Below are 18,718 nucleotides of genomic sequence, written 5' to 3'. Positions count from 1 at the left end.
ATGCGCTGGGAAAAGAGAATATTTGATTTTCTGAATGAGACCTCAGTCCATAAAATTAAAAAATTGTACTGGAAGATGGTGCTACAAAGGGTATTACCGCATATAATTTTCCCACCTAAGAAAACTATTAGGTGAGCCAGCTTGTCAGGCCCTATTGCTCAAGGTGTGCTCTGTGTAGCAATCTTTCAGGAACACCATTTAGCTCCTCATTAGAAACCCAGATTACCAAGTGCCCATCAGATCTACCGAAATCTCGTATAGAGACCAGGAATCCATATTTTTAACAAAGGTCTCTGTGATTCTTGCACACACTGAAGAACCTGTGCTTTGGGGTTTTTTTTTTTCTTCCTCATAACTGTGACTCTCAAAGTCTTACTGTTTTCAAGTCTTGATTCAGGTGACAGTGCTTTTATGAAGTCATCTTTGACCCAGACTGACTGACACAATGTGTTTTTTTTCTGTCTTTGTTTTCTGCAGCCCTTCTTCTTCTTCATTTGCCACTTCATTTTCGCTCTCTCGTGTTTCTGCGGACTCTCGTGTGTGTTCCTTCTTCTCCCCATGTGGACTGTGGGTGGTGCTGTGTCCCAGCGCTCTCTTTATCACTGACACCTGCCGCAGCAGGCCAACAGAGAATGACTTCTGTCCCCATTCTCCCAGACCAGATGAACTAGGTGTGGCGACCCTTGTTAGAATGGTCTAACCCTTGTTTCCCTGCTGCTTCTTGTTTACCTGTACGTTGCAAAAACAGATGAGAAGTTAATTACTCTGTTAATTGGGGACCTTAAGCTGACACACATCAAAATGTCAAGAATTTCTCCAGTGTGCACAGCTAAATCACCAGTTAATGCTCCAAAGAACACAAAGAAGCTCTTAGTTGAAAAGCCAAGACCTATGGTTATTCCCCCATTTCCATGATGGGAGGCATTAATGCTTAAATTAAAGCACTGTATTAGCTTTGCAGACTTCTGGCAGAGGCCTTAAATGGCACAAGTGCATCCCGGCACCATTAAAGATGTGGTTTTGGGATGGACTGGATTGCAGAGGTTGCACCCAGCCTAACAGTCTGATCCAACAGTAAGAGATTGTTGGTCTGAAAAAACTGTGTCCATGCTCTGAGTTTGGCATTTACTTAACAATTCATTTCTCATCATTATTATGTAGGTGAGAATGTTTTATTGCCTTCTGTTTGTAAAAGCAACATCCATGTGTGGAAGAGAAAAAGTACAGAATAAAATATATATAATACTAATATTCTGTAAATTAATGAATTTTTCCATCAGAATGTCACAGATGTAAAGACTTTTGTTCCCTCACAAAACCTGTGTCCGATGTGATTTTCACAGTGTTTATAAAAAAAGTAAGTGAGATTCCTATTCAAAGCAAGGTAATTGGCAGCTGGAATGGCTACAAGATTGCTTCTTTTATGTTAAAGGAAACAACTGTGGTCTGTAGTTAACTTTGCCAGCAGGTGGGGAAGCTGGAGTGGGGACCAAGCCAGCAAGTAGAGAGAATACCTCTGTCCCTAAGTGAAACCACTCTTAGGCAAGAAGCTCAACATGGTAAAAGATCGTAGATTGATTCAGAAATTATCAATAGCTGAGAATATATTTACTTGATCATAGGTGGAAGACATCATCTGCCTCCACCCCAGGAAACTTTTCAATCTTTCTTGAAAGACCAAGGAATGATATTACAATGAAAAATGTATTGTGTTCATTTTTGAATGAGAAAACAGCACCATATTTTAGGTGACGAATTGGTTGCATGACTTTTTAAAAATGCCACGAGTGATCCGGCTGTACGCATTAGTGTGAAACAGAAACTAGGAGTCCCATGGTAGCCACAGTATCTTTGTTGTCTTTGTTATTGTTGCTGTGCCCTGACTTCTGAGGATGGAGGCAAGGGGAGGATAGAGCACGGGTCTCCATAGGAACAATTGTTTGTCCCTTAGAGATGTCTCATTTTCAGTAACAGACAAGACTAAAACTGGACATATTTAAATATTCATGACTTCATGAAAACAGGTGATATTTATAGAGATCAGCAGTCCCCTTTATCATAAAAGCTCCAATGAGAATAGTAGTTCCTAAACTCTCATAGGAAATTCAGAAGAATAAATCCTAAAATCAGTATTTTTCATTTTTGAAATAGCACAGTAAGATACTGGTTGGTAAGATAAGCATATCTCTTCACTACATTTTTTTTCTAGAAAAAGTGAGCGATGATAAAGTTCACTACTGAAAAACTTGCTGTTAGACTCTAAAAGGAGCTCACGGAATTCTACAAACCACAAGCTCTCTTCCTGTCTTCTTCCTTTCCTTTCCTATCAAATCCTAACTGAGAATTTTCACCTCCTGAATCTTACCAAAATTCAATAATATGAACAAATTGCATTCCAGCTTGTTGCATGTCTAAAAGGCCAAGGATGGAACACTATACATCATTTTAATGCAATAAAAATACACATGCAACAGAGACCCACACTAAACTCAAATACTACCCCCACGCACATGACACACAACATACATCACACACACTCAGTACACACGTACTCATACAACAAATACACCTCACACAAGAACAAACTGCTGTTTGCCTTTTTTGTTGGCTTGTTTGCATTTTCCTTCAGTGTGGTCCATATTCCATGGTACTCTTCATTTTTCACGAAGTTTCTAAAAATTCTGTACTAAAATTCTGTACTATTTGGATTCGAGTTTCACTGACAGCAAAAACTCTTGTACTCTATAAACATTGCCTACTGAAAGTTCTTCATAAAGAAATATGAGATTTTGTTGTGCTCATTTCAACCTCTTCTGAGAAATCTCTTTTCTCATTAGTAATGTGGAGCTGCTCAGTTGAGTTGACCTTTCTCACAGGAAGTAGTCCCCACCATCACCACCACCCCACCACCACCACCGCCGCCAGTGCTAATCTTAGGAGTACTTCTGCCTGGGGCCAGACTCAGAGGAGACCACAGTGAAGGGGGAAGTAGCTACTGGATGTCTTTCTTCCTTTAACCACACCGTGCAGAGGCGAGCTAAATCTGCAGATGCAGTGTGGATTGGCCTTGCTTTTTCGTTTTTTGTGTTTTTGTTTTTTTCCTATAAGACAGTCTGTTCAGCAAAGTCATGGGTGGGCAGAGGGGAAATCTATTGGAAATAGCAGAGAAAAAAAATTAGTTATCTAAACATTCTCCAACATTAAGGAAGTAATCATAGCAAAAGTTGAAAATTTCAAAGCAAATTGTAATAAAGATAAGATAGAATAAAGAGATGGTAAATAAGGCAACTGGAAGTGAATAGGAAATGCTTTACTAGTTGCTCAAATTACGATTTATGGAACCAAGTATGTCATCACGTGTACTTAACCACCAAGTTTTAAGTTACTCTAAATTCCTCACCATACCTCTAAGTCATTTTGCTGGAGTGGATTTAGAAGCTTTTTCAAAAAAAGCAAAATTCCAGCCCCTTGTTTCTTAGGTTCAGTGATATGTCACTTACATGTTGGGTGGCCTGCATAACTGAACATGATTATCATAGAATGGTTCAACATATAACGGAACATTTTAGAAAGAACGTTCTCATAACTTACTGCCTTTAGCTTATTGCCTTTGTTTTCTGTTTATGTATTTGATTACATCTCCACCATTGTTTATCTTCCTCTCTTCCAACATTTTTAGTTCTGCTGTGCCTTTCTATTTGTCACCTTTATTTCAATATTTTTAAAGAAAATAATCTATAACCAAATATTGTTGCCTCCTACTCATTTCTTAACTCCATGGCAACCTGGATCCCACCCTCCATTGCTCAGTGGAAACCACACTTAAAGGCCAACCTACAACTTCTTTTCAGTACCTTCTTGATATTAAAATTATTTCTAAATGGTACCCATGTACACTCACAAATACACACACTCACACACTCCAGAATATACCTATAGTAGACAATATTCTAAAGTTGTCCTGGGCCAGAGATTTGGCTCAGTGGTTCCTCCACCTGCCTCACAAGCACAAGGGCCTGAGTTTGATCCCTGGTACCAAAAATAAAAACAAAACCAACCAAACAAACAAAAAATAATAAAGTTGTCCTCCGAAGACTCTCTGGTTATTTAAATATCAAGTTTAGTGAAGTGAAGTTATCTATGCAGACATGAACTATAGTTATTAATCATTTGGCTTTGAAATATAAAAATTTTCTGTATTATCCTAGTGGAACTAGTCGAATTACTTGAGACACTAAATTCTCAGGCTTTTTTCCTGGCTAGAGCAGATGGAGGCAGGAGAAGAGGTGTATGGTAAGGAGGAAGCTCCATTTGAAGAGACTCAAAGTTTGAATAAGATTCAGCAGGCTTCTTCTGGCTTAGAAGAGGTCTATTAGTGAGGGAATGCAGGGAGCCTCTAGAAGCTCAGAAAGACCTTTGACTCACAGACAGCAAAGAAAAAACCAGCTCAGTCCTACAACTACAAAGAATAAATATTTCCAAAAACCTTCCGTGAAGCCAGGACCACAGTCTCTTCTACAACCCCCAGAAGATGTAGATTTCAGATTGTGAGACTCCAGGCAGAGAAGTAACAGAGCCATACTGTTCTCAGATTTCTCACCCATGAGACCTGTGAGATAATAAGTGGAGGTTGACTTAAGTCTTTCCATGTATGATAATTTGTTATAGCAGCAGCAGAAAACGAATACAGATTGCCAGAACTTTTTCTGAAATTTTATTTCTCCTATTGAAAATTAGTTACTTCATCTCACTGAACAACACAGAGCCAGACTCTGACCTGTGTAAGACTGTGAGGTTGTGTATTTCATGTGCATACATAACCCCTGAAAAGTTCCACCTCTCTCTCTTCCTCCCAGCTTAGAGCTCAGGCTCCAGAACTGGACTTCTACTTTACTTACTGTGTATCTTCTTTTGCAAAACTGGAGTGGTGATCTTTTTCTCTTTTGATTTTCAACTTCTAATACATACCTGAACCTAAATAGAGAGGAAAATTGTTAGAATGGTGTGGGGTACCTCACAGAATGCTGGAGAAGCTGAATTGATCCAGAGACAAGGAAGATAAAACCCAGAAGTCCCCCAAGATTTCCATCTCCATGTTGTATAGAATTTTCTCCACTTCCTGGTAGTGCCTCCTCCTGCCAGTATTTCTGAGATTAGTGGCTGAGGAATTGGAGAAATGAATCCGTCTCATTTTGAGGAAGATGAAGGGTGGGAGGGACTCCGAGATAAAGAATCACAGCACCTCAAGAGGAATGAAAACAAGCTAGCTGCAAAAGTTAGGAATGGAGGAAATCATCTAAGAGTTTCTCAAGATTATTAAGTGCTTTTCTATAAAATGATGTGCTTATCTTCTAAACCATAACTCGGGATCCTGGAGTTCCATCAGTGGGAAGGCCCATGAATGAGCTTCACGAGTTTGCAATCCCTGGCTATGTATGCAGTTTCTGAGGGCTTACAGTTTTTGGTGAGTGAATTCATACCTTTTATTAGATTCTCAAATGAGCACATGATCCAAAAGAAAACTTGTAGAATTCTACGGTTCAGCCACTCAAATCAAATCTGACACCAGGAAACCAGGTGACCCCAAGACAGATACAAAAAATTAAATCTGAAAACTCTGCATATGCTCTCATATTCCTAGTCATCAAACAGATATCAGAGGGCTACTCAGAGTATGAAATCTGTGTAGGGCCTAGGACTTACAGTGGGTCCCATGTCAGCATCCATTGACCGTGGGTCAAGAGGCCTGCTCTGTGGATTCTTTTGTGCCTAATCAAGTCTTTGATATAATAACAACATATGTTACCTCTGTGCTTGTCATTTTTGCAGTATCTTGCTATTTTTCTGTAGTTCTTTAAAGAAACCCCTTCAGTCCTCATGCTTAGACACGGGTTAATCAGAATGCCTGTTATCTGCCTGGCACTAATTCAAGCTTGACAGTGTAAGCCTCTGTGAAAGGCTCAAGCCCTGGCTTCTGCATTTTCTTGAATTAGATGTACTCATTTTCAGGGGGAAAAAAAGAATGGCCTACTCCTGGCCTCCAGTATTTCTCAGCTCATTCATCATCTGGTAGAAAAAACTAAGCACATTGTCACATTCTACCTTTATTTATGAATTATATAGAACTAGAAACACTGGTTACTACACTGGTTAATGAAGTGAGGCAGATAAAATTCTCACTCTCCTGCAACGTGGAGCCTTATGAAAGAATACAGACCATAAGTAAAACAAGTCAATAAACTGTCCAGTAGTGTGACATGCTATTTAATGCTGTAGAGAAAAATAAAACAGAAAAGAACATCCAGGTGGGTTTGAGGTGAGAACTGCACTTTTGTTGTTTGTTTGTTTGTTTGTTTGTTTGTTTGTTTTTTGAGATAGGATCTCTTTATGTAGTTGAGACCGAACTGGAACTCACTATGCAACCCAGACTAGTCTCAAACTCACAGCGATTCTCCTGCCTCAGCTTCCCAAGTGCTGGGATTACAGGTGTGTGCCACCACACCTGGCTTTTTTTTTTGGTTTCAGGAATCGAACTCAGGTCCTTGCGCTTCCAAGCGGCAGAACTACTGAGCTACATCGCCGGCTAGAACTGCACTTTTAAATAGCTCCTGAGTAAGTGAAGACCTAAAGAAGAAGTCATTAACAATTTTGTTCTTTGTAACCATTTGACAGAGTCTATGTCCATATATTAAACATTAGCAGAGCACAATTTCTTCATTTAGTAAACCAGTATAAATTCTAATATCTTCTTCTTGTGCCTTTAGCAGTCATCTTGGAGACTTGCTCTCTGTCCTCACCATTATTATAGTGAACCTTTTAGATCTAGCCACAATTATTCGTTTTGCATGGCTGTTTTAGTGTCAGGTATGAAGCCTTATAGTAAATCACCGCTTTGCTTCAGTCTCGATTCGGTTCCCTGGGTAGTTTTCCCATCATATAGTTTATGTAGCAATGAGCAGTTCTCCTAAATGTCCAAAGCCACTTTGTGTTTTTGTCTTACTTCGAATCAAGTAGTTAGGGAGAATCTATGCACAAAAGCAGTAGTTGAACAGCTGGTGGTGTTCTGCTCACAGGAAGTGGTAACTCATTGGTTTTCTTTTCCTTTCTGTTAAATTGTATTAACATAGCATAAGCATTTCCCTTTTTACCAGAGGAGACACGATTTGTTCGGCTTGGTGAAGCTTCAGAGAGAAAACAACTAAGGACATTGATATTTTCAAACTTATTTTGCGATTAAAATTTCAGCAATACAATGAGCTTCCGAGGGAAGGTTTTTAAACGGGAGCCCAGTGATTTCAGGAAGAAGAGACGGACAGTAAGGAGAGTAAATCCAGAAGAAATCCACAGATTTAGTTCTGTAGGTATCCGAATATCACATTTTGCTTTCCATCTTTTCTTCAGTACTTTCTTTTGAAAAGGCTTAACTCTAGAGTAGTTTTCAGACTAAGCTCTTGGGTAAAGTCCTGTATAAAACGGAAAATTCAGTTTGACTCATAAATATCCTGTCTTATTTGCATCATTATTTTGAAGTCACGTTATTTCCAAGCTATATATAACTCTTTAAAACTACTGCCAGAAGGTTTAAGTAAGTATAACATTCCTATAATATTTGGAATTCTTTTGATGTTATCTTAATACGATTGTGCAATTAACTATTTCTGGAACGCTTATTCCTTTTATTTTAAAAAGACTGTAATTGTATAAATGAAGGCCTCAGTTGATGACTTGGTATCGCTATGCTTTTTAAAGGTAGATGCTCTGTTTTCCTCAAACACTAATTTGTTTTAAAATTCTTAGGAAGGGCAACCCAAAATATGAAAGAAAAAGTAAGTAGCATTGTTCGGAAAGATTTATAAAAGTTGATACCTTTTAAAGTTTCAAAAGGTTTGGTATTGTTTTACAGGTTCAAATATTTCTGTCTTACTCTCTGCCGGTGAAAACAGGCACTTATCACAGGACTGTAGACTTTTATCTGTAAATTATACTGATAGTTGAATGTCAGACCCAACTGCTAGAGCACTTTAGTGACTTGTGTGCAATGCGGAAGGCCCTCTTTACGTGACAAATGGCCATGGCAAAATTATTGGTAGCTCATTTTAGAAGACAGATCATGTTCTCAGAGTGGCTCAAGCTTTGCTCCTCTTCTTTATGGCAAGCTCTCGCAACTTCAGCACCACTGACATTTGGGATCTAAGAACTCTTTTTTTTTTTTTTTTTAGGAGTATTCTGTGCATTGTAAGATATTTAGCAATATCCTTGGCCTATCATGCTGGCAAAAGTCTCGTCTCAATTCTCAATTGTGACAAATCAGAACATCTCCAAACATTACCAAATACATTCTTTGCTAAGTTGAAACCACAGTTGACCATAAAAAATCATTTCATAATATAAAAGTCTATAATCTAGAAATAGAAGTAGCTGTAAAAGTCATATATGCATCAAAGACTATTTATGAATTGTCATTTATGAATATGAGTAGTCATTGAGCCCTTAACAGGCTAAAACCACAAGCAAGTATATTGCTCCAGTGAATAGCCACTCTCTTTATACTTGCAGTTTTTTGTTTGTAATTTAATAGTAACAGGATTTATCAGAGGCCTGGACACTAAGATCCGTGCTGTGTTACTTTTCAGATTCTGTGTCAGAGCTTCTTGCCTGCTGTTGGTGAACACACATGATCACACCTGTCAGTCTTGTTCCCATGGATGCAGCTAGGATTTACCTAGTGTGTCCTGACCAGGATATAGAGTCATAGATCCAAATTTTGTTCCCCATTTACCGGAAATAAGAGTCCAATTGTGACCTCTCGATAGCTCCATAAAACCTTACTAGTTGTTTGCCTTCAGCTTGTTAAAAAGTATAATTGTTTCAAAAGTTGACTTGACTTGCTATTATTTTAACCTTTAAACAAGTACAAAGCATAATTTCCCTACTGCTTTCATCTCATTGGAACTTAGAAATACCATGGGTTATGTCACCCTGAGATTCACTTTTTTGTTTTCACTTAGAAAGACAACACACAGGAGAAGAACATGTCTATCTTACATACACCGCACATATAGGATTGGCAAGAGGACAGTACCCAGTGTCTCAACATATAATGAAGCCAGTCACTCTGAATTATCTTAATTGAATTTGAATGCATTGCTACTCAGTACTATGGGAAAAGCAGCCAGTAAGGACACAGTGTTTTTCTACAGCATTCAGTAGCAATGTATTCAGATTTAATTAAGATCATTCATGCAGTGATTAGCTTTCTTCTCTGGAAGACACTGGGGACTTTCCTGCTACAGTTGTCTGTTTTTGGTCTTCATTAGATAGGCATATCTACTTTCACAGGTTGTCTCTTCTATTGAGTAGAAGACTGTTTAATCCATTCTTGAATACTATCCTAAAATGTGCTTCTTATTTTGGAAAACGGAATCCAAGAAGGTGAAACAAGGAATTAGAATGCTAGATTTGAGGCAGATGTCTTGGGGTCATTCTGTCTTACTCTCAAGTGCTCCTGGACAGTTCCTTAAATAACTCTGAGCTTGTTTCCTTTTCTGAAAAAATGTTGACAATAACCCCTGTTTGGTTTTAGGATTGCTTATTTATTTGAATTAGATTGGTAATGTGCCTGCTAAACACTGTTTGAATGCTGTAAAAAATTAACAGTGCTATGTAGTGTTATTAAAACCAGATAAAATAGCTACACATCCAAAGGCAAAGGAGAGGAGACACAGTCCTAGTACACTGGCTTTTCAGTGACTGCACAGACACTTTCACCCTGGGAGCCCTTATGATAATTGAGCTGCTCCTCGGGAGACGCACTCGTGGGCTGTGTCAAGCTTCATGTTCCAAGTTCCCCAGAGCTTTCTAGGTCAGTGAGGTTTGCCTCAAAAACAGCATGGTTTTTCTTCCTTTTCTTGGACTCAATTTAGCAAAAACCCACCCAAGCCAGGCTGGACTTTCCACATCACATTTGTCTAAGTGTTCTAAAACCTACACCAGCATCCCTAGATTAGCTTTGAAGTCTACTCAATAGGCGAATAAAAGGAAAAAGATTGAAGTCGCAAAATTACCCAAAAGATGGGCATGAGGCTTCAGGTAAACTTAGAGAATAAAACAATAGTTTCCTTGAAACTTTTGGAAATACTCATGTATTATACTGAAAGTAGGAATAATGATAGCTATGGATGATTATCACAGCATATCAATTTTTGTAATGATCATGTGGATTTTGAACTCAACAAGCCAATTCTTGCTCTGAGGCAAATTTTAAAATTATATAATACCTAGAAAACTAGAATACTTATCCAGAGCCTTATGAGGTCCTAAATGTACAACCCAAGCCTTACTCTCTTGAGCCAAACTAACGATTTTGTGTATTGTTTTCCTCAAATGCTGTTTGAAGTTGTGTGATTTGCTATTGAAATTTTAATTGTATTAGAAGTTTCCATTATTAATCCAATTTTCAGATGTATTGGCAAAAATAGTTTGACATATCTTCACTGATTTATCACAGGCAATTTGCAGTTTAGAGAGCACAACTGTATTTTCAGAAAAGTTCAAAGAAAATGAAACTTACTTGTTAGATTATCAAGTAGGACAACTTCCCTTTATCTTTGAAATATGTATAGTATTCTACAGTTGATGGCTTTCTTTGTAACTGCCTTTCTATTTTTGTATTTACCAGAATTATTTAATATGATCTCTGGTACAAAAGAAGTCAATAAAAAGATCATTTCTTTCCCAAATTTGATGTCCTAATTTGGAAAGGTTAAATACATGATTAGATTGAGTTTTTATACCAATCGTCTGAACAGAAACAAATACAGAACTTTTAAAAATGACAGAGGTTTGTTACTGGTTTGTGAATCATTACTTCGTAGGATATCAAAGTATTTAGAAAACTTTTGATAATCATGAAAATTCTTCTTTTAGAAAGATGATCTAATCTGAATTGCTTCAACATATTTCCTGAGTACATCATTGTGTATTACATTATGCCATTGCCTTTCAGATTAGCTTTTTATGCTCTCTTCTTTGATGTCGACATGAACAGCATCCCTCCCTGCTCAGATGTGCTTCTGTAGTCCCTCTTTGTTGATCACAGACATGCAGAGAGCATTGCCTACTTAGGCCTTTGAATGAGCTATTTGGTTGAAAGGAAGAAAAGAATGGGCTTCCAGGTCCCAAGGCAATGGCTGCAGGAAGATGAAATGAGACTGAATCTGGGTTGAAACACAACAGATAGTGGGAATGAAATTATAAATGGACAGATTGAAGACAACAAAAAAGCAGGAGCTGGGGGAGGGGGTGAGTTCAGCCAGTACCACAGAAATGGAAAAGTGTACTTTGCAGCTTAACTTGGCTCAAGAATCTAGGGGAGCACAGGTCAGATGCTGAGTGTGGGCTATAGCAAGTGGCAGCAGCTAGCTCAGGCGTCAGGAACTGCAGAAGAGTGATGTACTTCCGGAGTGTGCTTGGGAGTGGGGCCTGCAGCTCGCCTGGGAATGACCTCACTTTCCCCAAAGCAACTGCTCAGGGTAAAAGGAGGGTGATAGCAAGAGAGATCCACCTATCCCCCCAGCAGGATGTCATGAAAATGGAGTGTCACAGTGTACAGGCACTAAGATCAGGATGCCAGTAACTATTTATTTCTTGATGCTGGCATTAATGAAAAGCTTTTTCATTTTCAAGATTCACTCAATTAGTAGCAATTTCCAATGTGGATACTAACCCAAGGATTATGAGCATTCATTATGTGGCCCCTTAGACTGTCTTTTCATTGTCCTTTCTTCATCTTCCTCACCTAGCCAGAAATATTTTTCTTCTTTGTCCCCTTTTCCCAACTGAAATGTTCAGTGACTTCATGCCAGCCCCTAACCTTGTAACGTCTTCACTGGAAAATTCACAAAGGGAATAAAATAGTAATGCCAACAATAGCTCTCTGACAAGATCTTCCCAACAGGAAACAAACACACAAACAGAGCTGTGCTACTTTTTGTCCTTTCATAACCATGTTCTTTGCTGATGGATTAGCGTAGACCATATAGGCTTCAAGGTGAGCTGGATTAAAACAATTCCATTCAGATTTCTAGCCAAGCCTTCAGAATCCAAGATTTCTCATCTATTAACACACACACACACACACACACACACACACACACACACACATGCCCCAAAACTGTGATGATTTCTTCTATGCTTAATGTTGGTATTAAATAACAGATGATGTTAAAAGCATATCGTGGTTCTTGTCCCTGGTCATGAGAGCAGTGACAGAAAGTAGCTATTATTAGCATTTATGGGATATTTTATTTAAAATGGTAGTAACTATTGTTACTATGATTATTACATTTTTTGTGGGCCTGTTATTTCCATGAGCAAACATGCATAAATTATTTTAGTATAGCAAACAGAGCAACTGTGACTTTTTGGCTTAAAATGGCAGACTGAAGGAAAGTGATCCGGAGATGGGAATGGCTCAGGGCACCTTGTTTGTTACGCTGGAGGGATTTGCCAGCACTTCCACGTTTAAAAAGCGCCTCCGATGGAGAGCAAAATTATAGCATGTGACACTGTCTGCACTGAAAAGAAATGTGGCCATAGAGTTGTTTTGTGACTTCTTGATGTTTGGAGTCATTAGAAAGTGATGAGTTGAATAAGTTGTGTCAACAGAAAATTAGGGCTGTAGTTAGTGTATTGCCTTAGAAGCCCAAAAGGTCAGAGTTCCCATCCCAGGATGCATGATGTCATGTCTTTTACAGAATGAGATGGCAGTGGGATGCAACTCTAATGTATGACTTTGCTAAACCTAAATTCCTGCACCAAAGAGACGGAGCTCACTGGCTAAAACAGATCCTTTCAAACAATTCAAATCCAAATAAACATAAACTAAGGAAGCAGTCTTTTATTATAGGTGCTACTCTTCCCACTATATATCAGTAGATTTCTTTAGTATAAAAATTAAAATCCTATTCCAATAAATAAGAGGAACCCAGGCAAAGGAATGGAAAAGAAGATGGAGAGACAGGCTTGGAAGAGAACTGGGAATGGTTTCACAGTGGCTCAGAGCAGTGAGGGTCAGGCATGGTCTTGGTATTCAGAAGCAGTGAATGGTCTAGTGAGAGCAAAGACCCAGAAATGAGAAAATTCCAATGTTTTCCTCTGGTTTTGCATCCCTCAACTCAGGACTCAGTGTTCTGGAGGGAAGAGCTGAATGGGCCTCACTGAGATTACTTATTCTTGACCACAGAAGAGCAGGACCCTTTTAATAATCAGATGCACCAACACTGGTCCCCTTAGGAATGGGGAGAGAAGTCTTGATAAGACAGGTTAAAATGCTTTACTAAGAAAGTCATGGTGGTTGATTCCAAGGCTAGATGATAGCAACAACAAAAATACCGTGATGACTATTTAGTCTCTAGTAGCCCCAGATAAAGGGATAAAAGAATGGGTAAGTATTATGGAAAGATCAGTTGAAAATGTAGGATACGTGTTATTGACAGAACTATTTACATGTTTGTATATGTTACATGTATGTAGTCACCACTTGATATGTGAAAGTTTGTATGAATAGTGAAGTGCTGAGATACTGACAAAAGTTTAAACTGGTAGCAGCTTTTACCATAGACTTCACACAAATTAAAAGTTCCCTGCAGTTTGCTCTAAGGCATTAATTTCCCCAGTGTCAGGAAACCTTGTAATTGGGTTGTGATGTATTTTTAATGATATTTATTATCTTTCAAGTGTTTCTAGAAAACTAAATGAGACATGTAATTTAATTTGATTTAGATCTCCTTGGCTATTTTCTACTTCTTTTCAAGTACTTAATATTATACAGAGAGGCAACCAGTGCTATTTTTTAATTTCATTTGCTATGCAAAATTGTGTGAATTTGGACATAATACCAAAATATATATAGGGTCTTCATTCCTTAAAAAGAAAACAAACCTGAAAAAGTATGAATTCACTTCAAGAGTAAACCTTACATCAAAAATCCTGTAGAGTTTATTTGTCTTTGGTTTCCTAATTTTCATTGAGTTAATTAAACAAAATTCTAATTTTTCTAACTCTAATGTTTGTATTGGTTTTGATTAATTAATTATCCCTTATAATCATGATCATATATATATATATATATATATATATATATATCCCTCATATTTTCAAAGGACTTAATACTTTACCAAATTTAACTTGATACATTTTAATGAAATGAACTAACATTCAAAGTATTGCTACTGGTTCATTTTCTAGGTGGTCCTTGTTACCAAGGGAACCATTTTCAAACTCAGTTAATCTGAGTTTGCCCAGCTGTACAATTCTTAGCTGATTTCCCAAGTGTTTTTCCATTCCCGTGAAACTGTGGCTCAAGACGAGAACAGGTTAAAAGGTCGATATAAGATGGCTTATTCCTTACTTAATCATTTCCTTTTTGGTAAGAAAAGCTAGTCTTGTTTCCTGAAGCTCAGAGATTTGAGAGGCTGTGAAGAAAAGCTTCCTCTGATGAAAGGCTGAATTAAATCTGTCACAGGACCACAGACTCACAGTATAGCCATCGATCCAGCTGCATGGAACTTTCTTCAACCTTCTCATTTATTTTAAACACAAAGAGTGTGGAGCTTGGTTCCATTCCAAGTACATTAAGGCCAAAGAGTCCTGAAGTATGTTAGGGTCTAAAGAATCCACGTATCATTAAATCTGTTATTTTTTTTCCTAAGAAATGTAATCAGTTACCTTGATAACACTCATACCAGTTAGCAGTTGCATTGTTTCTCAATCGTTTTAGAAACCTCAAGATGGGAGTTCTTTTTATGGTCTTGCTAAACACACTATTTCCTTTTCTGCATGCCAAAACATAAAAAGAACTTTTTAAATAATTATGGTGTTATGCTTTAATAGAGCCTGCCCTCTTGATCCTAAAATAAATACCTATTTTTGTTTACTCTTCTGTGTCAATGAGCAGGATGAAATATTTTGCATATTGAAGAAGGACATAGGAGTAATCCTATATCAGACACTGTGTAGGATTAATTTTGTTAGGTGTATTAAAAGTACAACAAAGATTCAGGTAGCTGGCAATGACAAGGTTGACTGAGGAGGGAAGGAGTCCCAGAAAGCATCACAGGAGGTCTTGAATGTCACAGAAAGATCATAACACTTCTTAAAGGTGAGATGTAAAATACTCTCTCACAGCATTTCTTGAAAAGACCACATTTTTCTGAAAAGGGGAACCAAGAAGAACTAGTTTACATGAACAGAACTACAGTGACTCCAACAGTCAGGAACAAAGGCTCCCTCCCTAACTGCATTTAAAATTTAGAACCCAAATATGTGGCCCCCCAATACAAGGGATTTTCTGTAGACATTGTTCACTTTTCCTGATTCTGCCACCCACTTCCTAAGTATCTCTACAGCACTGATAAAAATCACTTAGATTTCTGCTACAGAAAGGGTCTCTCCAACATTGATTATTCGCTAGCTATTTCTATTTGCGAAGCTGATAGGCTTAACACCAAATCAAATCCTAAATTTAATTCTTTTCTTTGGTTCTGAAAGTATAAATGTATGAAAGTATTTTCTAAACTGTATTTCAAGGAAAATACAAGGTGCAATTTCAGTTTACATTTGTTGATACACATAATTCAATAGATTGCTTTCTTCTTTCCTATGGGGAACAGAGCAGGCTGAATTGAATTAGAAGATGCACAGAGGAAATTCTGCTCTTTTTGTATTTTAGTGCTTTTCTTCTATTATTACCTCTTTCGCCTTTCCTGGCATTGTTATCAGAGTTTTAAAAGAAAACTTGGATAATTATAAAAAATATTGGACAGTGTCTGGAGTTAGTGCAGTTGGTGTTATTGCTTGGTTGATTTGACTTGGTTTTGGTATAAGTTTGGGGGTAAAACATGTAGAATAATTTTCAATCCCTTTCGAATAAAGCCAAATCTGTATTTGTCTGGAATTTTGGGGATCACTTATTAACTTACAGCTTCCTTCATCTTTACAACATTGCTCTTTTTAACCCACTCGGATCAACATCAGCTAAGACTCAGGCGATATTTCTAGACATTTGCCTGGTAGATAAAAGATTGAACTTCCCATTAGGAGTTTTTGGCTTCTAATCCTTTGTGACATTCACACTGCACATAGGTGGTTAAGTCACCAGTTCTTTTTGGTTTCTTACAAAGCCAAGAAGACTTTAGTTATTAAATTCCTAATTGTGCTTCCCTTCTGTGCTAACATTGTTTCTGGAACCACATTCCTAATCTGTAATTATGTTCCCTCATCTCTTTTCCCATGTGTTTTGTGCATCCTTTTTTGTAATCACTTGAATCACTTAGTGGTTGAATTTCTGTGTGAAATCCAACTGTGATATGCCTAGGTTCCCCCTCCAGTGGGTTGTCAAAGGGTAAACAGTGTTAAAATCAAATAATTCCCCAGTGTTTCAGTGAAGATTTGATAGTTTTAAGAAGCCAAGTTAATGTTTTTCACCATAATGAAAGTAATTCATGTTTTACTACAGAAAAGTTGAAGGACGCAGAAGAATCTAAATAGTAAAATTCTGAATATTATAGTCTCATTCAAATGTAATTATCTTTGTATTTATACTTATAATCTTTTTTTAAAGTTTTAAAGCCTTGTACAGTTATTCTGCTGTACAGTGTTTCCGTTTTATTAAACAATAACATGTATCCATTTTATTTTTTTATCATAACCTTCCAAAAGTCCAATTTTAAATGGTGTGAATAGTTTTCATAGGATTGATACACCTCAATTTTTAATTATGTCTTATCCTCGATGACTTATTATGTTCTGTTTTCTCTGCCTCTGCCCTCCAAGCCCAATGACCCCTTAGAGATTTAGATATTCTGATTTGAACTCTAATACCATAATATATGTGAATCCAGGCCCATTATCATGATGACCTTGAGCATCTCCTCGCTTGTCTCGATCCTTTCTTTGTCTTTGAGTTTGTAGCAATGCTTTCTATGTTGATTATGTACCCCAACCATACTCAAGTTTTTCCCCTTGAAAGCCAATCATCTGCAAAACATTGTGAGTTCACTAATTTTACTGAAGGATGGAAGAGCTCAGTAAATTTATGGCTTGTATGGCACAATTATTCACTGATTTTCTCCAATCTCTAGCCTAGTTGCAGTGTCTTCCCAAAGCTCGTGAGAGCCTTAATTCTTTCTCTGCTACACAACCTCCTCTGAAAATTATGAGCCAATCTTTTGAAGAGCGGCTCTCATGTCTTTATTATGTCTTTTTTCTCCTCCTCCTTGGATGAAGGTGAAAGTCTTTACTCATCTTTTTTTTTTAATTTTTTATTAGTATGTGTGATATTGAAATTTGTGTGTCTGATTCATTTCACTCAACATTATGGTCTTGAGGTGCATCTATTTATCTAAAAATGTCTTGTTTATCTTTCTTTATAGCAGAGTACCACTTCCTTATATATAAAAACCATTCATCTTTTGATGAGCATATGGGGTATTTCCAAGATTTAGCTTTTATAAATTGTGCTGCTATAAACATGGGTATGTATGTATCACTGTGATATTATGCTTTTAACTCTTTTGAAAAGATAACTAATGGGGAATAGCAGGGTCAAATAGAACTTCTAATTTTAGTTTTTTGAAGAACTCCATACTGATTTCCATAGTGGTTGTACCAGTTTATATTCCCATGTATGGTGGAGTTCATTTTACCCTACAGCCTTAACAGCATTTGTTACTGGTTGACCTCTTAATGATGGCCATTCTTTCTGGAGTGAGATGGCATCTTGGGGTTGTTTTAACATGCATTTCTCAAATGATTAGTGATTTTACCAAGATAGTATAACAGATCCATCCTTATACACATTTTAGATTGCATGTGTTTGTTTGTTTCTTTAAGATATAATCCTAAAAACAAATTCCTGGATCTGAACGAAAGGATATAAAGTTAATTACTGAACACAGGTTTATGGAGATGCTACTGTTTGCTCTTTGTACACATTAAATTTATAGTACTGGTTCATTCAGTCTCTGATTATAAAAATGTATATTTCACAGCCTTTGTCAATTTAACATTTAGGAAAGTGAGTACAATAGATATGGTGCTCTTCTAACAAGTATTACTTCATTTAATTCTACAAAGTAGCCACTACTCACCCATTTTACAGATGCAGAAACTGAAGTATGGTGATGTCATTACCATGCCCAAATGTACATAGCACAGGACTGTACCTACAGAATATGTGATATGGTCCCATACACAGACAACCTATAATCACAGTCTGACACTTTGGACTTTCTTGAAACAGTCTTGGTATTCTAGGTTATTTTTAACTTAGATCTCACTTCTAGAGAAAGGTCTAGGGTGGTAATTTAATTATGTAACATGTGGGTTTTGTTTATGTCATTTCTTCACCCATTTGATTTTGAATTATAATGATGAAAATTGCTTCGATATTTGCAGTGGTCGAGAACCATGTTCTTGACCTTAGGATCTTTAGTTAAGGTAGACAGTCTGCTCATTTCGAGCCAATTGAACTGTCTTGGCATCCAGGTCTATTACCAGGATGGCAGCTTCACATCTCTGTGGCTTAGGGAGCGTGTTGACATTCCATGAGAAATCATGAAATAAGCACAGGGGAAGAAAGTTTTTATTTCTGTGACAGGAGCCCATTCTTCTGCTGTGAAGTTCATTTGGAAGAGAGCTGTGGTTTGAGGGAACTGAT

At 37.4% G+C, this 18,718-nt stretch overlaps 1 protein-coding gene across 10 annotated transcripts in view; it reads left to right on the top strand.

Annotated features, from left to right (window-relative positions):
- The window catches only part of Dock10 (dedicator of cytokinesis 10), a 192,531-nt gene that overhangs the window by 29,190 nt on the left and 144,623 nt on the right, over nucleotides 1-18,718 (top strand). For 2 of the 10 annotated variants that reach the window (XM_010611781.2, XM_010611780.3), the window contains exon 1: nucleotides 7,182-7,357. The exons of the other annotated variants lie outside the window; for them this stretch is intronic. In XM_010611781.2, coding sequence (XP_010610083.1) covers nucleotides 7,253-7,357 — 105 coding nt within the window. In that variant the 5' untranslated portion in view covers nucleotides 7,182-7,252. Of the gene's footprint in view, nucleotides 1-7,181; nucleotides 7,358-18,718 lie in introns of those variants that run through there. 10 annotated transcript variants of the gene reach the window in all.

This window comes from Fukomys damarensis, unplaced genomic scaffold, assembly GCF_012274545.1.
Source record: "Fukomys damarensis isolate Sample0158 unplaced genomic scaffold, DMR_v1.0_HiC HiC_scaffold_16, whole genome shotgun sequence".
Classification (NCBI taxonomy): Eukaryota; Metazoa; Chordata; class Mammalia; order Rodentia; family Bathyergidae; genus Fukomys; species Fukomys damarensis.
This window is presented reverse-complemented; position numbering and strand designations above follow the sequence as displayed.